The sequence below is a fragment of the Bubalus bubalis genome, chromosome 1 (genome assembly GCF_019923935.1).
Source record: "Bubalus bubalis isolate 160015118507 breed Murrah chromosome 1, NDDB_SH_1, whole genome shotgun sequence".
In the NCBI taxonomy this organism is placed as follows: domain Eukaryota; kingdom Metazoa; phylum Chordata; class Mammalia; order Artiodactyla; family Bovidae; genus Bubalus; species Bubalus bubalis.
Window position 1 is genome coordinate 8,408,933 of NC_059157.1, and position 26,464 is coordinate 8,435,396.

At 40.6% G+C, this 26,464-nt stretch overlaps 1 protein-coding gene across 3 annotated transcripts; it reads right to left on the minus strand.

Annotated features, from left to right (window-relative positions):
• Positions 1-1,086: 1,086 nt before the first annotated feature.
• On the minus strand, positions 1,087-25,550 carry POLB (DNA polymerase beta). 3 transcript variants are annotated; one of them, XM_006075709.3, is made up of 14 exons: positions 25,357-25,550; positions 24,977-25,034; positions 22,071-22,137; positions 18,718-18,792; positions 18,060-18,118; positions 16,273-16,322; positions 13,770-13,821; positions 11,906-11,960; positions 11,736-11,808; positions 9,646-9,716; positions 8,916-9,002; positions 3,110-3,174; positions 2,266-2,405; positions 1,087-1,329 (listed from the first exon to the last, which is right to left on the minus strand). In XM_006075709.3, the coding sequence occupies exons 1-14, from the start codon at positions 25,415-25,417 to the stop codon at positions 1,235-1,237; spliced, it is 1,008 nt and encodes a 335-aa protein (XP_006075771.2). In that variant the 5' UTR covers positions 25,418-25,550; the 3' UTR covers positions 1,087-1,234. The 3 variants fall into 3 exon arrangements, with proteins under 3 accessions (XP_006075771.2, XP_025133395.1, XP_006075772.2); XM_025277610.2 differs by lacking the exon at positions 2,266-2,405; XM_006075710.3 differs by lacking the exons at positions 11,736-11,808; positions 11,906-11,960; positions 13,770-13,821.
• Positions 25,551-26,464: the final 914 nt, after the last annotated feature.

Here is a 26,464-nt window from a genome sequence, read left to right on the forward strand (position 1 = left end):
GTTCAAATAAATCTTTTAAGTACTTTCTGGTGAAGTTCTGATACCTGATGGGAATTGGGCTGGGAGGCGGAGTGACCGTTTATCTGTTGTTAAATTAGCTTACCAGGGAAAATTTCCTTAAAACCCCTACTGTTTATAATCCTTCATTTCTTGGAAGGGAAATACCCTCTCGCTACAAAAACAGAAACTTGGTTAATAAAGACATAAGATTCAAAAGATAATAGCCTATGTTGGTACAACCCATTGCAAGTTCCAAAGCACTTTTCCATTATTTTGTTTTCAATAGCCTTACTATTTAAGAACTTTTCATATTTTTGTATTGATATAATTTCTGTATTTCAAAGCTTGAGCTTTCGAGGACTGCCTGACCATCTGTACTCAAAAGTTACACTGGAGGAAAACAAGGGGAAAAAAGTGAAATCTTTGTCTATTAGAAGTTTAAATGGTCATATTTGATACAAATGGGTGAATGTTGGAAAAGACCCTGATGCACGGAAAGGTTGAAGGCTGAAGGGGATGACAGAGGACGAGATGGTTGGATGGCATCACCGATGCAATGGACATGAGTTTGCGCAAGCTCCGGGAAATAGTGAAGGACAGGGCAGCCTGGTGTGCTGCAGTCCATGGGGTCACAAAAAGTCGGACATGACTGAGTGACCGAACTGAACTTAATTAGGGAAGTTCTTTCTGATGGATTACAATCAATTGCTACAGATTTCATTTAAGAGATAAACCACACATCTGTTCTTTAGTTTATAAGTATTTATAACAAAATCAAATATGGGTCAAGCAAAGAAAAAAGTTAAATTTATGAACTTCTCTAATCTCTAAAAAAGCCTGAACCCTCTTCCAGAGGCTGGCCCCTGGGTGCACCTTAACTAATTTATAATCAGTAAACAGGAGGAAAGGTAATGAGGTAATGTAGTTTATAACATAAGAGCAGGAAATGAGAAAATAAAAATCCCCATTTAAGATTTGTTATCATCTCATCTCTTAATTCTCTCTACTGACCCTTAGTAAAGTGCAGTCATGAACAGAATATATAAATTTAAACGTTTGCTAATAAAGTTAGAACTAGATCACAGCTGATAATCATACAAGAGGTTTTATTGACTATAGTGCAGGCTACGGCATGAAGAAGAAATAGTTACTTAAAAACACCACAGACCCTTACATAGCAAAGCTTAAGAAATAAATTAAGACTCTGATTGGGCTGTGCCGGGGAGGATGGGCCTCACTCGCTTCGGTCCTTGGGCTCCCGGTATTTCCACTGGATGTAGTCGAAGATGTCCTTCTCACTGTCCACGGGCAGGGGCTCCCCGGCAACGCCTGCAAGGAGGGACAAAAGACCTTCCTCGTGAGCCAGTTCTGGAGCTCAGTTACAGAGGGGTCAGGATGGAGAGCTGAATAGGACTTGCTTTCAGAGGGAAAAGAAAATAGTCCACAAGCGACTTAAAAAGACCTCCCTCAAGAGCTTCTGGTCACACTTTGCCACACACATTATCCCCAGCGCTACACAACGAACCTGAATACCTCAGCTCTGGCCCTCTGAAGTGACCCTAATCCATGGCTCTCCTCTCTGCTGGGTCCCCCCGTGCCAGAGAAAAGGCCCCAGTGAGTCCCTCTGCAACTCGGCACAAAGTCCCTGGACCAGCAGTGCAGCGGCCCGCAAAGCCCACTGAAGCGAAACCTGCATTCAGGAGGGTCCCACGTGGTCTGTACACCCACCGACATGTGAGAAACAAGGCCCTACTTTACAGTTTTAGGACAAAAAGACGAAATCTTCATTCTCCTAGTAGATCACAGTAGACCACATAATAAATATACTGTGAAATGTTAACAAGATCCATAAAACAGACTAAGCAATTCTTACTCTTTAAACTTTGAAAGTTTGGAGTCAAAGCTACCAAGTTTGGCCTGACACTGAAAGGAGTAACACCTGAGTTTTTCAGAAATCTTGGAGGTACATTTAAGAAAACAAAAATCCTTTAGATCAATAAGAGTTTTTTCTTTTTTTACTGACCATGGAAGTAGAAAGAATTTAATCCATTCTAACACAGAAAATAACTAAATCTTGTCATCATGAGCTGAGGGCCTGGGAACACCTATGGAGCAAAGCTTTCTTTGTTGCCTGAGGGACTAACAATTCTAAAGAAACTACAATTAACTGCCATGGTTACTTAAAGGCTCTTAGAAAAACCAAAGTTGCTAAACCAAAATATCCAGATGACTGGGATTATCTCCGATGCAGACACAAATACTCACCAGTGACGCCCAAGGGACGGATTGTGTATTCATTGATTGTGAAGCCTTTTTCTAGGGCATGAGCTCTCATATTCTTATTGAAAATATCACTCCCAGTGAAATAGAGAACACCGCAGTAATACTGATCCTTGGGTATCAACCTAAACAAAATAAACAATCGAGCAATCCTTTACTATGCATTTCAAACTTAGCAAAACTAGGACTCATAATCAGTAAGGCACAACACAAGCCTGCGCAGTCCAATAACCTAAAGAGACCACCATCACCAGGACCATTCAAATGACCTCAACCGAGCAGTTAGTTCAGGCTTCAGTAAACGACACTCTGCATGGGGTGTGGACAGACCCAGAGATGGTCTCAGGACCACCTTCCCCAGCGGGATCCACCTCATGCTGTGGAAGGCACCTTATCAAGAGGCAAATCCAGAGATGATAAAGCAGATTCTGTGGATAGTGTTACTCTTTACATACTTTCAGGCCAAACTGTCTATTGCAAGGACATACGGCACTTCAGGGGCTTCCCAGGGGGCGCTAGTGGTGAAGAATCCACCTGCCAATGCAGGAGAAGTAAGAAACGAGGTCGGGAAGATCCCCTGGAGAAGGAAACGGCAACCCACTCCAGTATTCTTGCCTGGAGAATCCCATGGACAGAGAAGCCTGGCAGGCTACAGTCCACAGGGCCACAAAGAGTTGGACATGACTGAAATGACTTAGCAGTAGCATGGGACTGCAGAATGAAAAGGGATCCTGGATATTTATGCAAATTCCAAGATATAGAGAGGGAGACGGGGAAAGGAGAAAAGAAAGGAGAAGTTAATATGTCAGCAACAAATTTTGAGCAATACCTGATATCAATTCTCCTGTGTGGATATTCCTTTTCATCGTTTTTACTGGGAAGCTGGCAAACACCCTAAAAGGGATATTTAAAATAATGTTTAAAGATTTTTTTAAAAGACTTCAGGCTTAATTCTAATCAAATATTGTTAAGTGTGAAGTTACTTTTGCTTTAAACGGAGGTGGTTTTAGAACTGTGAAAACCTGTAACTTAACTTTTCTGTGCTCTATATATTATCACCCGCTTTGTACTGTAATCCTTCATGATTACTAAAGAACCAAAGGAAACAGCAGATGATGGTTCATCTGGCTTTTTTGTGACTCCAAACAAGAAAATAATCAAGGAAAGCACGAAAGATAGACCAGAACAAACAGAAAAAAGCAACTTGGAAGAAACAATGATTATTCAGGGAGACGAAAACACACACAAAAGCTATCAGTAATCTTCTCAGATTACAGATATTTATCCATGATACAAGGACAGAATGCTACAGAAAAAGAAAACTCTAGGAAAGGATTTAAATCAAAATAAAAAATATTATAGAAGAACTGGAAGTTGGAGATATCTTCCAGAAATTAGAGAAGACAGAGTACAATTAAGAAAAAAATTAAAAGATAGAGGACCGTTTTATTCCTTCTCTATAGGGGAGTTTTCATTATACTTTGGTAGTTTTTAAACAATTATCAAGGTCTGTTTTGTTATCGTTTCCTTTTCCAGAAAAATGGGTTTATGGGCTGGGCAACAACCCATAGGTAAAGTATGTAAAAAAGAAAAACATCGCCATTTTTCAAATTTAAAGCTTCAAACGCCACATTCCGAGAAAAATACACAAGTTACAAGCTTCCGGTTCTGAAGGGCAGTCGAGCTGGTTCACACGTCACTAAAAGTCATACATTTCACTCAGCAACACATAAAAATCAAAATCTAAAATGGTTATTTTCTTTAGCAACTCCTCTGGCTGAGAGATTAACGAATCCTGTTTATCTTCAAATATGAAACCTACCTTCTCAGGCAGTAACAAGTTACAACTCAACCTTCAGATGGAATTACCTTGCGGATATGGAGGTTTGAGCAAATTGGGCAATGATCTTGCTGTCTGTCACATCAGTAACAGGATTTCATCTAATGTCTTTGTTCCTTTCCTCAAAGCTAAATTTTATTTCCTGCACTTTTTCTGAAGAAATTTCTAAATTTCTCTGTATCACTATAAATTCTTTATTAGAGTGAGTGGGTTAGTTTTGTTTGGCATTTCAGTGAGGTAGTTTCATGCTGACTGACTGAAATAAAGCCTCTTCCATTCCTCTAGTATGGCCTAGGTTTCTCCTAGTGTCCCGTGAAATCCTCACTGTGATCACAGAAAATCATCTTCTGAGGCCAAACCTGCACAAAAACGCTAAAATATGAGTGGTACTCATCTATATAAAAAGGTATCTAAATGCAGAGGAAATTGGTTTTTCTTCCAAATGTTATTATATTCACAGGAAGAATAGCTGAATTAACTAAAGACCATGAGTCCACAAGAAGATCTGAATAACCCTGACTTTCCTAAGGTTTGATTACTATTAGTTTAAAGGAATTCATGTTTTAAAGATAACTTTAAAAACACAGAGAAGGTTGTATCTTTCAAACTATTTAGTCAGCGATTATAGCAACAAGATATTCTGAAATCAACTGGATCGATATAGAGTGGAGTTTATTCTACTTCATAAGCTGAATTCACTTTGCAGCCAATTTCCTTTCAGAAACCCAGAGATCTTAAAGCTTCTTTGGTGATCTTCACTAATGTTCTGTGCCCAGAGTCACTGCCCTGACTCCTCCCTGCTGTCTCTCCCCCGAGAAATCTGCTGGGCTAACTCCCTCACCTCAAGCCTCTCCCTGCGTGTCATCTCAGTAAGGCCATCCTATTTAATACCTTCTCCTGAACTCCCTAGATGGTACTAGTGGTAAAGAACCCGCCTGCCAATGCAGGAGATGTAAGAGACCTGGGTTTGATTCCTGGGTCGGGAAGATCCCCTGGAGGACAGGGCAACCCACTCCAGTATTCTTGCCTGAAGAATCCCGTGGAGAGAGGGGCCTGGTGGGCTACAGTCCACAGGGTTGCAAAGAATCTGACACGACTGAAGTGACTGAGCACACACTTATCTTAACCTACCATGCAACTTACCTACTTAATATAATCACTGTTGACAAGCAGTCCCTTCCACGGCCCTCAAATAAAAGCGCCACTTAAATTCACTCATCTGTCCCATGCTCCTGGGGCAGAGCCTAGGACGCTGCGATGCTAAACACCACATTTGGTGAACTGACTGAATACAGCCTCTCATCTGACTGATACCCCTCTCCCCACTTTGTTCTTTCACAGCACCACCCTCTCTCTGTCCATCCCTTCTTCTGTTTCCCAATTTTATATCTTCTAGACTACTGCCTTCCTCTCACCGATCTATTTCCAAACAGAAACACACTATTTTTATATTATTATTATATGTTATCCTAGTATAACACTCTGCACAACTCTTCAAAGATTCAGTATCTTCAAAAGATATTTGTACAGACGCTTCAAAGTTTCCACGTATATGGCCTAAATCTAACCTGCGTGAGAGTCGTTTGACAGAGGGCAAGGATATCATTTTATAGATAAGAAAATTAAAGCCTTACAGGAGTAAAGCAACTTGCCAATATCGCACAAAGAACTGGCAGTGGAGCTCAGGCGTTCACCCTGTACCCAGACCCGCTCACCACAACGCAGCACGCCCACACCCACCCCGTCTTTGCCGCTTCTTACTGCCTCCAAAACAAAACGAGTTCAGACTTGACCTGGAGTGCTTCTCATCCTAACAAATATGAACGACAAAGGTCAAGACAGCAGGCTCACAATGGCCTTTTCTAAGCTTCAGTAAATACATGAAGCATATGACAGTGCCTGAACTTTATATACAAACCCACTTAGACGGACGCTTACGTCACAACAAAAAGGCCTTAGTCTCTTGATCTTATTGTCATTCAAGTCTTCTATACTTTAAAAGCAAACAAACAAACAAAAAACCTGCTTTCTTATTTCTCAGCCTGTTTTCTTCTTGGAATCGGTTTGGGAGGATTCCCTTTCTAGCAAGATCTGTACATGTGCTGCCAGATATATACAAGGACGGGAAGGCAAGAGACAGCCAAGATTCCCACCAAGCCCGTACCCAGGATGGGTGAGTGGCCCTGCCTCTCCCACAGCACAGGTTCTGTAAAGGCTGACCTGGCTGACTCTGCAGCATTTGGCTGCCCATGACCTTCCTAGCAAAGGATTCTCTTTGAGAAGCTACTAGGAATTCCACTACCGTCAGCAACTCTCAGCATTCATGAACTTGGCTGCCCACCTCCCTTCGCAGTTTACACCCAGTCCAGCAGCTTGTAATCTGTCCTTGTATTCTTGCTAGCCGGATTACTACAGCCTCTGCTGGTCTTCCCTCTGGGTCTCTTTGGGCACAGCAGAATGCTGTTCAGACTGTAAAAAAATGCTTCTGCTTTTTTTTATTGAATAAACACCTTCCTGGGGGCTAATTCTGAAAGCAGCTGGTGCAGTTCGCCAGCAGACAGCTCACGGCCTTTCACAAACATGACCACTGCGGGAAGCCAGTGAGGCCACACGAGCTCCCCGAACATGCGCAGGCATGCCAGGACACTTCCCTTACTACTCAAAAACAAAACCAAAAACCCCAAACTTGTCCAGCACATATTATTTTTAGAATTTTATCTGACTGAATGTTCTTTAAATATAAGATTTGTGCACATTCATTTTGAGGGAATTAAAGATAAGCCAAATTCCAAAGAATGTTCATAGGGCACATTCAAACCCTATTTTTATTAATATCTTGGGTGCATACACTTTTGGACACAGAGTTAAAAGCTCAAAACCTGACAGACTCAGGAGAATCGATAAAAATTTAATTCCCTAAAACTGATTGGGATTTTTATTTTTACCTTTCCCAAAGTTCTTTTGAAAATATTGATAAAGTGTGGCCAACTTAGACAATATACTCTCACAGCCCATTAAAATCACCATGCCGAACTTAACGACGTTTTCTGCACGTGATTAAATTACACCAGATGGACCATTTTTAAGCATGTAGTTCAACAGCACAGAGCAATTCACATGGTGTAACCATCACCACCATTCATCTCCAGAACTGTATTGTTGTCTGCAGCTGACACTGTCCCCACTGAGCACTCCCTCCCACCTCCCTGCCACCCTGCCCAGGCCCTGGCAACCACGGTCTAGTTTCTAAATGACGTGGCATTTCAATTTTCTGTTTCAACCATCTTCTACTTTCAGCTAAGACTGTCAAATCTACATGCTGAGACTCTTGCTAATTTTAGCCTAATCCATGCTCCAGAAGTACAGGCTCTTTCCTTTCAGTTACACAGCTCAAAAAAAGGGAGCATGGAGAAGACAGGGTCCGCATGCTATATTTAAGGGAGCAGCAGACGAAGGCGGTTTGTTGCCTTAGCCCTAGGATTTCTCCCTGCCTCCAGTTTCTACACAGGACCATTTATTAATCTGTTTTTGATCCATCGGCCATTTGTCTTGAGTCCTTGAGCCTTAATTCCCCAGGAAGACCACAGGACTTCAATGGTCCGTAGCAGCGGGTTTCCCAGTGATGCTCTGCAGGTGCTGCTCCCCTACCTACCATCTCACACTGCATGGCTCTTCCCCTGGACGTTCCATCACTGACCCTGATGCCTTCTTTCCTTCATGCTGTCACAGATAATACTCTTCAGACAATTCTCATCTCACTTATTAATACATTCTGAGTCAAAGAATATTTGCTATTTTAGGGAAAAAAATATAATGGGTCGAAGTCATTATGGATATTTTAAAAAGAGCAGATTATGCCTAATTACCTATTCCATTATCTTGATGAGGGTGAAAGAAGAGAGTGAAAAAGCTGGCTTAAGAATCAATATTCAAAAAACTAAGATCATGGCATCTGGTCCCATCACTTCATGGCAAATAGATGAGGAAAAAGTGGAAACAGTGGCAGATACTATTTTCTTGGGCTCCAAAATCACTGTGGATGGTGACTGCAGCCATGAAATTAAAAGATGCTTGCTCCTTGGAAGAAAAAGCTATGACAAACCTAGACACTATATTAAAAAGCTAAGACATTACTTTGCTGACAAAGGTCCGTATAGTTAAAGTTATGGTTTTTTCCAGTAGCCATGTACGGATTTGAGAACTGGACCATAAAGAAGGCTGAGCACTGAAGAATTGATGCTTTCTAACTGTGGTGCTGGAGAAGACTCTTGAAAGTCCCCTGGACAGGAAGGAGATCCAACCAGTCAATCCTAAAGGAAATCAACCCTGAATACTCTTTGAAAGGACTTATGTTGAAGCTGAAGTTCCAATGCTTTGGCCACCTGATGCGAAGAGCCGACTCACTAGAAAACACCCTGATGCTGGGAAAGACTGAAGGCAGGAGGAGAAGAGGGTGACAGAGGATGAGATGGTTGGATGGTATCAGTGACTCAATGGACATGATTTTGAGCAAAACACGGGAGATACTGAAGGACAGGGAAGCCTGGTGTGCTGCAGACCACAGGGCTTCAAAGAGTCACAACTTAGTGACTGAACAAAAACCACCACCACCTATTCCAATGGCACAGATTATTTACAAGTGGGGAATTTTGAACAAACTCTTTACCAAAATATTCTCAGATTAGAGAATATATCCCCTCCAAGGTCCAGAATGCCCTATTTACTGACGGACACTAAGCTACAGCGAGGTCACCACACTTGTTTTTTAAATGTGTTAAGTCAAGCGAATACTCACCATGAACTTTGTTTCACCCTTTGACAGAGTGTCTGTAATAAAATGGATCTTTTGTAACTGCTCCACAACACGATGTAACAGTTTGGGCTGTAGAATCATAATCAGGGATAAGAAAAAAAAAGCAATTACTCTGTTAGAGCAAGAAAGCATTTTTAACATGAGTTTTCTGATGCTCTCTGCGTAAATGCCTAGTTTTCCTATGCTCTGACTACTTTTCCTTCTAACAGAAAATTCACCTTATCAAATGAAACCACTGCTTTTCACCAATACCATGACACCTCCAAACAGACATCATTTGTCTTTACCTGTTTCATAAAAAAAAAGTTACCTGCTTATCTTTAAAAGGTATATATTCCAAAATAAAAAACATTTGCCTTCATGGGTCTTCTAATAGAGGTAAAGTTTCTTAATACAATATTTTTAATAGCAAAATACTTCTATGTCAAAGCCTAAATATTATACTGGATATTTCTAAAGTATCTATGCTAGGCAATAAATGATTCTGGAAGTATCTTACTAAATTTCATCTCTTTCAAATCTCAGGCTGTTCTGTCAGTTCTCTGTGGAAAAACATATGCATCCCTTTCAACAATTTACTTTTTGCCTTTCACAGAATTCAATCAGTACAAAATGATTCAACTGACTTTCAGAAAGATTAAAACAAAAACTCATTCTGAAAATACCCAACTGTCTCTTAGAAAATCACCTTTGCCTGTAAGTTCAGAGGTACCTGTTTGGCTGACTCAGAGGTAAAGCTTGGATGGGTGAGAAGGACATCCATGTCACCACTGGACTCTGCACCTGTAACAGCAAAAAACATGCATGGAGCTCCCCTCATAAACCTTATCAGTGAGGCAGATGCTGAACCGAGGTGATGGCGCATAGACGTTCTCACTGCCTAACTTTCTGTTTCCCTGTGTTTCACATTCAGAATTAGTTAAAAGACTTCAACTTTCTGTCCAAGTATTCAGGTTTATTGATGTAAACACCAGAATCTCAGATAACAACAGTAAATGACATTAGATATGCATTGTATACAATTAGTTATGTTATTTAAAATGCACCTAAGAAGTTACTCAATAATGATAAAAACAATATTTAAATATAGCTTTAAAAATACAAGTAAATGTCTAAGACTCTCAAACAAACAATATAACTCTGTATTAATCAGAAAATTCACTTCAATTCTTACGAATGCATTCATTTAAAGAATATTGGTAACCATTACTATTATGGTATCATAGATAAGAATACTAGACTATCTGAGCAACTGCCCAGAGAATTCCTGACAGTCTATTACCACTTCCTAACCAAAACTCTAGAGGTGGCCATGGATTTAGTCAGACATCTATTCCAAAGTTTATATAAAGTTTTTCAATTTCAACTTTGTAAGATAATAGGGATAAACTAGGTTGGATCATAAAGAAGGCTGAGCACCAAAGAACTGATGCTTTGGAACCATGGTGTCCAAAAAGACTCTTGAGAGTCCCTTGGACTGCAAGGAGATCAAACCAGTCAATCCTAAAGGAAATTAGTCCTGAATATTCATTGGAAAGACTGATGCTGAAGCTCCAATACTTTGGCCACCTGATGCGAAGAGCAGACTCATGAGAAAAGATCCTGATGCTGGGAAAGATTGAAGGCAGGAGGAGAAAGGGATGATATAGGATGAGATAGTTGGATGGTATCACCGAGTTCAATGGACGTGAGTTTGAACAAGCTCCAGGAGATGGTGAAGGACAGGGAAGCCTGATGTGCTGCAGTCCATGGGGTTACAATGAGTTAGACACAACTGATAAAAAATAACAATTTTAAATTTTAGGTTACGCTTACAAAATTTTGGATTGAGTGGTTCTTACTTTGCTCATATTCACATAGTAAATCAAGATCTAAAGAACCTAGTTGTTTTGAGAACTGGTTTTAAACTGGTGTTCCTGAGACATTAAACTTTGATTCATTATAGAAAACTTTGAAAATTGAAGTAAAACAAGAAGCAAAAAACCTACCCAAAGCTTCACTAGCATCTGGCCAGACAACAACTACTAGTATTTAATACACCTAAAATTATGTTATGTGAGTGCTAAGTCACTCAGTTGTGTCTGACTCCTTGTGACCCTATGGACTGTATGTAGCCTGCCCTTCTCTGTCCATGGGATTCTCCAGGCAAGAATACTGGAGTGGATTGCCATGCCCTCCTCCAGGGGATCTTCCTGACCCAGGGATCAAAACCATGTTTCTTATGTCTCTTGCACTGGCAGAGAGGTTCTTTATAATATTATAATAAAATTATGTTATAAATTTTATTAAAATTGGTCATCAAAAAAGCCCATGCTGGACTTCCCCAGTGGTCCAGTGGTTAAGAGTTCGCCTGCCAACGCAAGGGACATGGGTTTGATCCCTGCCTGGAAAGATCCCACAGGTCATGGAACAACTTAGCCTGTGTGCTACAACCACTGAGCCTGCACGCCTAGAGCCCGTGCACTGGGACAAGAGAAATCACCGCAACAAGAAGCCTGCTCACCACCAGGAGGGGCTGCCACTCGCCTCAACTAGCGAAAGCCACGTGCAGCCATGAAGACCCAACGCAGCCCAGAAACCAAAACAGCAGGAAAAAACCCACCCTATCATAAAATCAGCATGAACTTCCTCTCATTTACTCGTATATTCCCATTTATAAACAAATAAACTTAGCTAATACTATGAGGTCTTAGCAAATCTATGAAGTAACACAAGTTACATCTTTTTAATCCATGTTTTTTGTATACATTAGCCAATTTTAACAGCAAGGCATGAATAACCTAAGATTAGGAAGTATGTTACCTCTTCTGAAACTGCCACAGACTGTAGCAATGTATTCAGAATCCACTTTTTTAACTTCACTTAGTACAATATCCTAATAGAAGAAAAATTAAGTTAGTATTCTAAAAATGGCTTTTCACCAAGTGACATTCTTAATTCTAATTAAAGAATATAATTCAGGGCACTCTTACTTGCATTTGTAACATTTCTTCACGAGGAATTCTTTTCTCAAAGTCCTCAAAATATCTTTAAAGACAGAATAAGTAGACAAAAGATTTTTTGTAAAATTTAAATCTTAACATTAAACTGTTTACTTTATCGAGCATCTTGATACAAGCAAATATTTTAAAAATCAAGACGAATATTCATTAAGAGTAAGATTGCAGGGGGTGGGGGGAGGCAGTGTGAGGAAAGGTTTACTCTTAACTTGGATCAAAATCCTTAAGTGTCACACTAACTGATATTGCAGATATTCCATTCAAATTCATTTTAAATAAACTTCACATTTCAAGAGTAAATACATATATTTAAGTTAGTATGGATTCAAGTTAGACTGCTCCCTACCGGCAAATTCAGGGATTGCAATTTACTGCTTTTAAATCCTGAAAAATACTTGTATAAATATTTTAAAATATGATCCTACAATATGGATGAACTGAGACAACATTATGCTAAGTGAAAGTTAGTCACAAAAGGCCAAATATTATATTATTTCATTTACATGAAATATCCAGAATAGCCAAATCTATAGACACAGAAAGTAGAACAGTGGTTGCTGGGGGGGAGGGGGGCAGCTAGGGAGAAATGGAGAGTGACCACTAATGGGTTTGGGCTTTTCCGGGGATAATAAAAATGCTCTAAAATTGACTATAGTGATGGTTGTACAACTCTGGGAATATACTTCAAAAACTCATTGACTTGTATACCTTTACGTGGGTAAAGTATATGGTATATGAAATGATATTTCAATAACGTTATTAAAACATTGTTGTTGTTCAGTCACTAAGTTGTGTCCGACTCTTTGCAACCCCATGGACCCCAGGCTCGTCTGTCCATGGGATTTTCCAGGCAAAAATAACTGAGTGAGTTGGCAATCCAACTAAGTGGGTTACCAACTCCTTCTCCAGGAGATCTTTCCAGACCAGGGATCAAACCCATATCTCCTGCACTGGCAGGCAGATTCTTTACCACTGAGCATTATCTTAGTATTAAGTAACATCCAAGAATGATAAATAAACTGTTCAAAACCAATTCTCACAACAAGCAAGTTCTTCAGAAGATGTCCATTTACTATGTACGTGCAAGGAGAATGGGAACCACATCATCCTGATGTCTCACTGATTTGAAGTTTTGGAAGGTCAGGATAAATTTTCAAATATTGTGCTAAGGCATCATCAGGCAAGTTCAGAAAGTTATTAGGACTGAATGGCCAATAAGACAATACAAGATCAGAGCAGATACAAGCTTAGGGTAGATATGGCTAATGTACTACATGCTATAAATAGTTAGAAAGGAGGGGGCTCTGTATGTCACACCTGACAAAGAAATTACCCATGCTGACAGATGACATGTCTACTAGTTATTCCTATTCTGTTATTTAGGTGTTTGGGCTTTTTTTTTCCTATTCCTTTTTTAAAAAATTAAAGTGTTTCACAATCATGGCCCATCTTCTCAGGTAGACTAAAATTCTTGAGAGCTACACTGAACCTGTCTGTACCCTAACCTCACGCGGAGTGCAGTGCTTTCAACAATGTATGCAAGAAATAAACACCCTGACTGACACCCTCCATTCTGTGTATTTTAAGAGGAAGTTCTCAGCCAAAGTCAAGGGAATGAGGGAACCAAACACACACACACACACACACACACACACACACACACAACACGTGTGAATACAAGGATACCTTCTACAGGAGTATGCAACAACCTTAACGTTTCTGAACAGTAAAATGATTTGTGTTTAGCTAAGTCTGAAGACTTAAGGGGTACAGAAGAATGGCTATAAATTTTTTTACTTTTACACTTCAAGTGTCGAAAGAAAATTTGCTATCTTACTTTAGCCCAATTCGTTGATGATGGTTCAATTTATCTTCATTTTTTCTGAGATCTGTATAGAAGATAAATAAAGTTAAGGTGCTAATTTCTGGGAAAAAAACATTTTCCAATTTTTTGGGGAAAAATGCTAAATTCAGTGATCCTTTCTTCAAAGGGCTACCTAGAGAAACACTGGAATGACTTTGAAAAGACAATGAAAAAACTTTCAGATACTAAAGACTCGATAAAGGTGACTTCAAGTCAATGTAGTAAAACCTAACAGTTGATTTCATAATCATTTTTATTTACTGAGTCAAAATTTCAGTTATAGTTATATAAAACAGTACATAAAACATATCAAGATTATACAAACTTTCACTGAGTACAGCAAAAAGCAGCCTTGTAAGGACCTTCTATTGTTGTCCAGTCGCTAAGTTGGGTACAACTCTTTTCAACCCCATGGAGTATAGCTTGAAAGGCTCCTTTGTTCATGGGGTATTCCTGGCAAGAATACTGGAGTGGGTTGCCATTTCTTCCTCCAGGAAATCTTCCTGGACCAGGAGTTGAACCCATGTCTCCTGCACTGGCAGGTGATTCTTTACCACTGAGCCACCAGTGGTGGCCACCACCTTTCTAAGGACTTATTTGCTTGTTCTATAATTAACAGCAGCCACAGAAGTTCATTCATACTGTTCATCTGTTCATTCACTCTTTCAGTGAATTAATACTGTTTGTGTACTGATTTGTGCAGCCACTGTGCTAAAAATTCTGTTGAAAGGAGTGGTATCACTGTCATTTTTTAATCAGAAAAACTGTCATGTCTTAAACTGAAAGTGACTCAGATCCATCTGGATGGTCCCTTCATGGGTACGAGCACAGGCATGAGCCTTATTAAAGAAATGAGAGGATAAGTATGATTCGGAAGCAATGCCTATGGTCGTCCCTGGGCTTTCCTGGGGGCTCAGTGGTAAAGAATCTGACCACCAATGCAGGAAACACAGGTTCAACCCGTGAGTCAGGAAGATCCCCTGGAGAAAAAAAAGGTTACCCACTCCAGTATTCTCGCCTGGAAAATCCCAAGGACAGAGGAGCCCAGGGGGCTACAACACATGAGGTCCCAAAGAGTCCAACACAGCTTACCAACTGAACAACAACAACAAAATGGTCACCTGATGTTCACAAATTCTCTCTGGAGATATAAAATGGAGGAAGATAAGCACCTTTATGACACATTGAGCATGTAATATTTGTGCACACAAAATCCAAGTATATGATTGAAAATGCAACAGAAATATTGAGTTTGTTATATACAGAGATCCAACAGCTATTACACTATGTATCTGTGAACAGTGAAATAATCTAAAACCATCACTATAGATCCTTGACACTCCCAAGTGATGCAACTGAATACCTCTGAGGAACAAACTCTTGGCCTCCTTAACCAATATTTTACTCAGATAAATGATATATGCCACATGCAGAAAAGCACTAATCCTCCATGAGATGCAGGTATAGAACAAGTTCACTCTTAGCTGTGAGATTCACACAAATTCTTAACTTAATAGTATGACTGATTAGTCATACCTTTTGAGAGTCAGTTATTATTTTTAGGTATCAAGCACTTTACTGAGTTTTTATAGACATTACTGCATTAAATCACATGAGATACTACGAAACTATTTTGTAGCTGAGAACCTGGAGCATCACAGTCATCTATTCTAAGAACCTGGTGGAAACTGGATGCAATCCCAGGTCAGTCTCCAAAATCTCTGTCCACCTAATCATTAGGGTTGCTTATAAATAGTTGAGCCCACAAATATTTATCCCCAAATGCCACAGATGGACCGTAATGAATCAATATAGTACATACCCTTGAAAGCATGAAGAGATAGATTATGCTTAAAAGATTGCTATATTAGGTTTAAGGAAAATGTTTTACAATTACTTGACTTCTATTTTTATCACTTCTTTGAAAGCAAAAATTCCTTCAATAAGAATTACAAGCCTCTTAACAGAATTTTTCTCAATATACATGACTTGGCTTTTAGGCTGAATGTACAGGATTTCCACGGTCTAAAATTTTATTTTAAAAAAAAGAAATTTAAATCATCTAAAAATCTGCAAGTGAAGTTAGTATCTTTAAATCAAGACGCCACCCCTTGCTCTTCTTGATTTTCTTCTGAATTATAGAACAAAACAGTTAAAATGGGAATATAAACTACACTTTACATCTATTCTCTACTGTATAGTTAAAAAGAAAATCTTGTCATTCATATCTCCCTGCAGTAGGAAATGACAACCTACTCCAGTATTCTTGCCTGGAAAATTCCATGGACAGAGGAACCTGGCAGGCTGCAGTTCATGAGGTTGCAGAGTCAGACAGGACTGAGGATTGAGCATGCACGTCATTCGTATCTACTAATTGAGAAAGGTTTTTTTCCCCCAAGTTTCAGTTTGTTAGAGCATCACTGGTCCTTCAGGACCATATCTGACCTGAAATTAGGGACCAACTGTACAGACTCACCTTCTAATGTCTTAATTCCTTCATCTACAAACTTCCTTGCAGCAGATGGACTACAAAGAAAGAAAAACATCATCTCAATATCAAGTGAAACTCAGGATCCTTATAACAAATAACCAGTGATGTTGTCTCTTGTCAAACATAGAAGTTACTGGTGAGCTAAAAAAGACCTGCTAACTATTGTGTGGTTACTTTGTGAAAGTCGCTCAGTCGTGTCCAACTCTTGGCGACCCCATGGACTATACAGTCTGTGGAATCCTCCAGACCAGAATACTGGAGTGGGTAGCCATTCCCTTCTCCAGGGGATCTTCCCAACCCAGGGATCAAACCCAGGTCTCCCACATTGCAGGCGAATTTTTTACCAGCTGAGCCACCAGGGAAGCCCAAGAATACTGGAGTGGGTAGCCTATCCTTCTCCAGGGGATCTTCCCAAACCAGGAATTGAATTGGGAGTCTCCTGCACTGCAGGCAGATTCTTTACCAGCTGAGCTACCAGGGAAGCCCAAAAGCCCAAAGTGGTTACTTTGGTAATGTTCAAATCCTTGAAGCCTTAATCTAGGAAGATAGTCATGAACTTAGACATGAAAAAGATGTCCAAGCAGCTAGGTGTCATGACACCTATCTACTTTACTCATAAACCAGACATACAGGCCCTTGAAAACTATTCATTCTTGCAAATGAGATTTAATAAGGGCTTATTATGGGTCAGATACTCCTCTAGGTGCTGAAACTACTGTAGGAATAAGACAAGTAAGGGCCCTGCTCTTACCTATTGACACTCCAGTAGGTAGAGAGAGACAATAAAGAGATATATAAACAAAGAAAATACCAGGTAGATGAATTAGAACAGGGTACTATGACAGAATGGCTGGTCTTCTTTAGAATGGGTGATGAGGGAAGGCCTCTCAGATGATAAATAAACTGAGATTTTAATGACAAAGAGCCTTGGTACAGAAACTGTGTGGTACAGAACCTGATATTCGTATCAGGAAGGCAACTTGAAAGCTCGGAGACCTGGGCCCTGATTCTGACCCTGCCACAGCTATCTCAGTTTCTGTACTCAGCTTTCTTGCCTGGAAAAAGAACAATGTAACAGACACTCTGTAAAACAAATGCTAACATTTTATATTGATAATTGTTTGGGGGCCCCAAAGAGTTATGCTCCTTTTCTATATACTAGGTTTAGGAATTTAATATATTTTAAATGAACTTTTATTGAAAATGCTGCCATTAAGAAACAATCATCATATACCTATGCCTCAATCCATCAAGACAATAATTAAGTAAAGTATTAACATTTTGGTGTTAATCTTTACTCTATTGAGTATCAAATTTAAGATAAAGGTGCCTCTATTAAGAAATACTTCACTGCTTGTTCGAAACTCATATGCACTGTGCTACAGGGGGAAAAAAAAAAAAAAAAGGGCATTTTAAATGTTCAAGATAAATATAACCAGAGAGGCAGAAGAGACATAATTTGGAGGGAGTGATAATATGCCCACAGAACAAGTGCTAACAGAGCTCAGAGGAAGGAAAGAGTATTTCTGGCTGGGGACTCAAACTGGATTCATCAGGGAGCTGACAGGTCTTGAATGGCACTCTTAGAGTCGAGGCAGCAACTGAAGAACCAGCTTCAAACATGTAAAGTATGGAAGAGCGAAGTACGTGGGCGAGGCACAGAGGTGGCGAGGCACAGGTTTTAAAGGGAAACAGCAACTTCTTTAGTTCGGCTGACACACAAAAAATTAAACCAACCCTATGACTGTATCTGCTTAAAAAAGAATTCTTACCCAATGCCACTAACTCGAGTCAGGAAATTGATGGATGAACTCGTATCATCCTGCCGAATCTTTAAGGAAAAAAAAAAAAGTCTAACAATGATTTAGGAATGCTTTGAAGACTCAAACGATCTTACTAGAAATACACTAGTCTGCTAAGAGACTTATTAAGGGCCATTACATTTGCCTGGATAACCCGTGCAGAAGTATTCATGTACAACCTCAGTGGTTACAAGTGAGTAAGGAAGCAGATGAAGATGGCTCATTTCTCATTCGTCCAATATTTTTTAAAGGCTTATTCATAAAAGTCCAGAAGTGATACAATTACTATCATCAGAATTAAATAAAACCATAAAAAATGCTTGGGAGGATTTAAGGATAAAAACTCTAAAAGATAACAATCGCTTAGTTTAAGTTTATAATCTCCCTTCTAACTGGTAATGAAAATAAAGAAATAATCCTATTACAGAGGCTAACAGTCTCTTAAATGTCACATAAAATAAGTGAACATTTTAGAGGAGCGATATTTAAAATACAGGACACTTAGCCATAAACTGCTCCTTCCTTAACCTACAGAGTCTCATGGAGGGGGATGATATCACCTACTCTGCAATGGTGCTACATGATAGCTGTCATAATTATCAAATAAACAAATAAGTAAAAATTTTACCTTTTCCAGTTTACGCAATTTTCCAGTAGCTAAAAACTCATCAATTTTTTCAGCAATTTTTGTTCCTACTCCAGGCTACATAGAAAATAAAAAATACAAAAGCCACATAAATAGAATGCTTACCAAATCACTAGAAGATAAAGTAAAAAATGAGAAATGAAAAACCAATAACCATTACATGATCATTTTCCAAAGGACACAGGTAATTGAGCACCAGTAAAAAAATATATATATTCTCCCAAAGACAAAATGCTTAAATGACTGCCAAATGAAAAGCCCTAATAAGACAATTTTAAATGACTTTTGCTTTTTAAAAAATTAACTTTTGTTATAGAAAAGTTAGAAACTACAGAGCTGAATAAAGAAAAATATTAGCATCATTTGTTAATTTCATCACTCTGAAAATTAAACTATAATCTTGCCACTTAACATCTGCTATATACTGAGTTTTTTGCAGTCAGTATATACACATACATACACATACATAGACATGCAAAGTTACCTGTGTATGTATATTTACAAGTGTATATATATATGTGTGTATATATACCTACTTTTTTCTTACAAAAGTAGAATTACACTGCTTTGTAAAGTGCTTTGACTTAAAACTACATCATGAACAAATTCATGTACCAATAAATAAATATAACTACAACCACTTTAATGACTTCATAGTGTTTCACTGTATGAACGTATCATAATTTACTTAAAAATGCCCTATAGGAGAACATTTAGATGGTTCCAATTTCTGATATTATAACAATGCTGTTGTGGACTTCCTCTGGAACAGAGGAAGCTTTCTCAAGCTTCTGCACACCCCAGCACCACCTGGGGAATGTGTTAAAACACAGCATGCCATGTCCTGCCCTAGAGTTTCTGATGCAACAGACTGCATTTCTAACAAGTTCCCAGGCAATGCAGAGGCTGCTGGTCTGGGTACCACACTTTGAGAACCAATGCGGTAAACTGCACAGGCCAATGTGACAGTGACCAGCTCCATGTGACTACTTAAGTTTACATTAATCAAAATTATAAATTCCTCAGTCATATTAGCCACATTTTAAGAGCTCATTGGGCTTCCCTGGTGGCACCGTGGTAAAGAATCTGCCTGCCAAAGAAGGAGTCGCAAGTTCAATGCCTGGGTTGGGAAGATCCCCTAGAGAAGGAAATGGCAACCTACTCCAGTATTCTCGCCTGGAAAATTCCATGGAGAAAGGAGCCTGGTGGGCTACAGTCCATGGGGTAACAAAGAGTTGGACATGACTTAGCGACTCAACAGCAATGAGAGCTCACTAGCTAAATGTGACTCACATTCAGTAAATATATACTGCACAGCACCACTCTAGAATATAAGCTCTAAGACAGCAGAGATTCTATCTTTTCACTGCTTTATCTCTAGCACCCAGATGCTCAAAATTTATGAGCTAGTGAATCATTGTATAAATATCTCTCTACTGGTTTCCTCAGGATGAACTGCTCAAAGTGGAACTGCTGGGACAAAACACACACACATTTTGCCAACATTCTGCCTCAACATCCTTCAGAAAAGCTATAAATAACCAACTAACCAACTTCAATCAGCAATAAATGAGTATCTTTCTCTCCACATTGTTGTCCACACTGTGTATTTGATAATTTGGTAGGCACTATATAACTGAATTTGCAACTTTGATGTACTAGTGAAGTTGAACTTTTCTTCATGTTTATTGGTCCTTTTTAGTTAAGTGTTCAACAATTATAACATGTGCCATTTACTTCCTACTGTCTCTTAGCCTGAAGTTCACCCTTCTATATTCTTAATTGATTTAATGTTTAAATAAGTGTCCAAAGACCACTGAATGCATAGTCAAGCTCTGAAAATAGCAAATATAGGTAGGAGTGAATAAAAGAAGTAGAACAAAAAGGGGAAACTGCTAGCGTTTCTAATCTCCTAAAGCAAAAGATATATACAGATTTGAAGCAATTTTGGCCTAAGCTACTTTCTAAACCAAACATTAAGGAACAAAAGGCAAAACTCTCATTCTGGAAATGTCAGGTTTCTAGATTACTGAGAAGCATTCACATGCGCGAGAGTAGGTTTGTGCTTTTTAAATTAACAGTGAAAATCCAGTCTTATGCAAAAGGAATTTTGGATATTTCTACATTTTTGTTAGAGATATACCATGAGCTCAGATTTGGGATAAGATGCATCAGAACTTGTGAAAAGTTTGCCTCTAACAAATGAGCAGGCTATCTGCAATTACCATAAAGAAAGAAATTCAAGGTGATAGAAGGGAAGCACAAGTGGTAAAACTGGGTCAGTCCAAGAGAGAAACTTGGAATTAAAGTCCAAGGTATTTAAAACGTGTTAGGCTAGTCTGTCTGGGGAGGATTTACTGAAGTTGAGAACTGTTAATGGCACAAAGGATTTAAAAACCCCAAGCACAACTTGTGAGTAATAAACAAAAGGTGGACACATGACACGTAATCACTGCGGATCTGTCAGTCATAAGATGGATAAGATTGATGCTAATGTTATAACTCTGAAAAGTGAAAATAAAAGAGCACTTATAGGTCACACTCTATAGCCTCTCATGAGAAAATCAAGGACAGTCAGATACTAATATCTAAATTCCAGAGGGCTTTCGAAAGACCTACACAGGCAGGTAAACAATAAAAGAAGGTGGCAACTATCAGAACCTCGACTTCTCAAAAAGTCATGTCAATTTGGCATTTTTAACAACAAATGCCTAAGATTTGGTCCTTAATCTTGAGGAACTTACAATCGTTTATCAACACGAAGACTTCCCTAAGATATTGTTTGCGATGTTAATGCAAATTACCAAGAGATGCAGGTAAACCTCTAGAAACTGTGACACTACCAGCCTACAGGGTTTCCTGGGAACTACAGGGGACTGGGCTAAATGCCATACGAGGCAAAGGGGCTCAATCACGAGCTTATTAGTAGTAAGTAAGATCTCCCTGGGAACAGTAACTCTAACTCACAGAAATCCCTCCACATGGGCATCAGAACGAATAGCGAGCAAGCAGATGTGCTAGTACCAATCTGTCACCACACTCTTCTTACTCTCAAGCAGAAAATTAATGTGAAAATGAACACACACATACATGGCAAAGTAAAAGAAAATTGTAATTACATATATTAAAAAAACTTTTTAACCCACACCCTCCTCCAATAAACACACTTGGAGCTTGAAAAAGTATGCTTGAGATAGCATTAATATTATTCCAAGAAAGCACTGAAATTTGCCTGTTTGGGTCAAGGGCAGTTTCAGAGGCAAATTTCGTTTTGTGGGAAACCACCAAACTGGTACATGTGTGAACTCTTCGGTCAACTTGCTCACTAAACTTACCAGTTTCTTAGCTTCCGCTCCACTCTTTATTTTGTGTGGGTACTTTGCTATCACAGATGCTGCTTTTCTACGAGGGGAGAGAAAAAAAAAGGAAAACCAATTAGAAATCCAGTGAGGCAGTTAATTTTTCTTATACATACAAGAAAATAAGCAGCTTAAACTTTTACCAAGATAACTAATTTCCCACATCTGTGTAAAACTTAAAAAACTCAACGAGCTGACAGATCATCCACATCTCTAACTTTTAGAAGTATCCTGAAGATCCTCACATTTGAGAATAACACAAATTTAATCGTATATGTAAAACTAGGGTGATTTAGGAAACCAGTAGGCTTTCCTTTTGGGGATTAAATGGAAAATATCATTGAGCCTTTTTTAAAAATAGCTGTGCTGTCCTGTGCTTAGTTGCTCAGTCGTGTCTGACTCTATACATACATATATACATTTATACACCGTGTGCTAAGTCACTCAGTTGTGTCCAACTCTTTGCGACCCCATGGACTGTAGTCCGCCAGGGCTCCTCTGTCCATGGGGATTCTCCAGGCAAGAATACTGGAGTGGGTTGCCATGCCCTCCTCCAGGGGATCTTCTCAACCCAGGTATCGAACCCAGGTCTCCCACACTGCAGGCAGATTCTTTACCGTCTGAGCCACCAGAAGTGAAGCGAAATCAAAGTCGCTCAATTGTGTCCCACTCTTTGCAACCCCATGGACTATACAGTCCATGGAATTCTCCAGGCCAGAAAACTGGAGTGGGTAGCCTTTCCCTTCTCCAGGGGATCTTCCCAACCCAGGGATCAAACCCAGGTCTCCCGCATAGCAGGTGGTTTCTTTACCAGCTAAGCCACCAGGGAAGCCCTTAAAATAGCTAGTTTTTAGAAACTGTTCATAATCATATTTCATAAAAAGTGTGCAGCTAGTAATATTCAGACTAATATTCGTATGTAATACATACTAAACTGGCTTATGGAGGGTTATTTTAAAATTTGTGGCTTAAAGCTGTATTCCCGTGTCCAGGTACCAGTTGTTTTTTCATTGCTCTGTTTCAGTTCCACTTAAAGCACTGACTTGTGATCCTTTCCATCTCTACACGTACCCTGTTCAGTAATCTGGTGACAGACTGGGTCCACCCTGGGAGCTCACTGACAGTATCCTGTCTATAATTTCAATGCTAAATGTAGATAAGCACTGATGTCCGTACAGAGCAGCACTTCTAAGTCTGAAGCATAAGTACTGGATAGTCTTTGGACCTTCGTTTTTCATTCTATTCTAGCACATGTAACCTTTAGACCTAGGTTTTTTCTGATTTCTCTATTAGCATATTACTGATAATGAGTCTGGAAAGGTAGGTTGAGTGCAATCTGTGGATGAAACTGTTTCAGCAAAGACAAGTAGTTCCACATAACTGGCACTATGACACAAAGCCTGAAAGGGAAGAAGGGTTAAATCATGAAAGGCCTTTTGTATGCATGACACTGTGGGGCTTTATCAAAGGAAAGAGAAAATATTTAATTATTTAATGTGGGAGAATGACAAGATCAGGTAACTATTTTTCCAGAGAATACTTTGGCCACATCAAAAGAAACATGTATGGGAACTGAGGGGTGGGGAGGAGCCGTCAGGGGTGTAAGGCATCACCTGCTTTTCCAGACTTATTTCCCACTCAGACTATATCCCCTAAACAAACTGAATTACTGACTCCCTAGAAAATGAAATACCCCTCATGTCTCAATGCCATGGCTCATTTTGTCTCCTTTCTCTAGATTGTTCCTTCTCTCACTTAACTCACTTATCTTTCACTTTGGGCTCTGTCAAGACCAAACACCTCCTCTCTGAACCTGCTAAGACTCAAACAGAATACAGGGTTGGATATCTAATTTTCAGATCATCAAATGTGTGGACTACAGTACAATTACTTTACCTAGAAATTCACAAGAGGTAAAGAAAGGGAGTGTAAACAGTTTTTAGTTATGTTGAGTGGGAAGGAAAGAAGGAAGATGAGTTTAGTTTTGAAAGGGAAGAGACAAAGGTAACAGGCTTGAAAACCTGGAGAAAACTTCTGTGAGCACAGATCTGGAGTTACGGACTGGTATTCAAAGCCAAGAACGGTAAGACTGCCAACTACAGAAGTGAGAAAAAAGGGCGAAGGGCATTAAAAGGTAAGAAAGAACAGAAAGTTGTGCCATTGTGGAAGTCAAGGTGAATGTCACTGAGAGTTCAGTAAGATGCGATATGGGTGAGAGGCTTTCAGAGAAACAGCAGGAAGGAAATCACAGTGCAATGAGATAAAGAATGGCTGGGGACGCAGAAAACCAGACAAGGAACACAGATTCTTCAAGGTTAACTGTAAAGTGGAGAAAAGAGAAAGGTGCTGGCTCAAGGGCTGAGGCAAATGAAGAAGACTGCTTTGTTGCTCTTAAGAGCTGAGGGACTGGACACGCTTCCCAGTTAAGGGTGCAGAAGCAGATGGATGGGGCATTAATGGCCGGGATAAGGACCCTGGTGAAACGGACAAGGATGGGATCCAAAAGGCGACAGAACACCCACTGACCAACCAGATGGAAATATTCCCTTGGTCCACATCCATTTCACAACACAGGCCTCACTGTCTTTCATTAGGGCTTGAAATCAAACTGCATTTTCAGTAATTTAAATTTGTTGATGGGGAAAAGTACCTATTAACCTATTTTCAATCAGAACTGGGAACCAATCAAAACGGATCCTACAGAGCTCTGCCAATTCTCCCAGAAATATCGCAGGAAGGTGCCACCAAAGTCAATACCCTCAGTTCTTGCTTTTTTTTCCCTCCTCCTGCAGATGGTTCAAATATCCACGGGGACCCTCAGCCCCGTCAACTGCCACACATCCCAGAACGCATGCTACCAGAGAACGCTTGCACCGTCCCACCTGTAGGCATTGTATTTGTGGATAGCCTGGTTCACGTTCTTCTCAAAGTTTGCGAGTTCTGAAAAGGCAACAAGAGGTCCGGGTGAACAAGAGCCACGAGTAAACAAACAAGAACCGAGTTTCCTGGAAGGAGGCGTTAACCACCTCTTAAGCACCAGTGATCCCCCGCGGGCACACCAGGTCAAGGCAGCCGAAGCGCGCGACTCGAGGGTCCCCAAGCAGCGCTGACAACCGGCCACCGGCGGCGGAGCGAAGGCCGGCACCGAAGACCCCGCGCTGCGAGCGGCTGACTCCTCCTAGGCTGTCAGGACGGCAGGGAAGGAAGGGAAGGCGGCGGGGAGGCAGGAAAGGAGAAAGACGGCGGCGCCCGCCGGACTAACCTGTGAGCATGTCGGTGATGCCCCCGTTGAGAGTCTCCTGCGGCGCCTTCCGTTTGCTCATGGCGGCCCGCGCCCGAGGACCACGGAGAGCTCACCGCCCAGGACAGCCCCCTCTCCCAGCTCTGAGGAGACGCCGGGACTCGCCGAAGGGGGAAGGACCAGCCCAGCGGCGGCAAAGCCACCGCGACCGGCTGAACAATGGCCGCCTCTGACAGGGGGCGCGTCGCGCGGCGCCTGAGTGACGTCACGAGCTGGGGGCGGTGCCAGGGCGGGACTAGAGGCTTCGCCCATACCCTGTGGGTGGGGGCGTGGTTAGGAGTGGGGGCCAGGGGCGGGGCTTGCACGGCGAGCCAGTAAAAGGAACCTGGAGCGCGCGGGACCAGGAGGAGGAAGCCCGAGCGGAACTTCGGTGTGGAGGTGGGGATCTGGGTGCCTCGGGATTACAAGCCAGTGGGGTTTCTCTGGGAAGGCCAGGATTCCTGACGTAAGGCGTTGGACCTGTCTTCCCGGTACATTTCTCTGCAATCCTCCCCCTAGGAGGGGAAGTCGGGTTTTGATTCTTAAGTCAAAACTTCAGATGATGGGATTATGTAAGATGATGGGGTAGGATACACACCATCTGTGTATAATGATGAGTTACCGAATGCATCACGTGCTTTACGTGTGAGTAGGGGCAACACCAGCGTCAGACTTACTGTCCGATGCTTGTGTGAGCCCGCGCTGCAGAGGGCTCCTGTAAGCCTCCTGCGGGAGCCTGGGACAAAACCCACGGATCCCAGGACAGCCTCCCACACCAAACTCTTTAGCAGATATGCCAACCAGTGTCCAAGGATATTTTATGTTTTATTCCCCTCCATTTGTGCTAGGTGGAGAAGGAAATGGCAACCTACTCCAGTATTCTTGCCCGGAGAGTCCCATGGACAGAGGAGCCTGGTGGGCTATGTCCATGGTGTCACAAAGAGTCAGACAGGACTGAGCAAGTAACACATTTGTGCTAAGGGCCAAAGTGAAAAAACCACTGACAATCCCTTAACCTAGCTAATGAGCAATGCAACTGCCAAGTCTGCTTGAGAAGTGAAAATGTGACATCAGCAATATTTTATTTACA

Coding starts and splice junctions, on each gene's coding strand:
- POLB (XM_006075709.3), bottom strand. CDS start 25,417: ATGAGCAAACGGAAGGCGCCGCAGGAGACTCTCAACGGGGGCATCACC. Junction 25,035..25,356: donor CATCACCGACATGCTCACAG/GTTAGTCCGGCG, acceptor TTGCCTTTTCAG/AACTCGCAAACTTTGAGAAG. Junction 16,323..18,059: donor ACTCGAGTTAGTGGCATTGG/GTAAGAATTCTT, acceptor CTTTCTTTGTAG/TCCATCTGCTGCAAGGAAGT.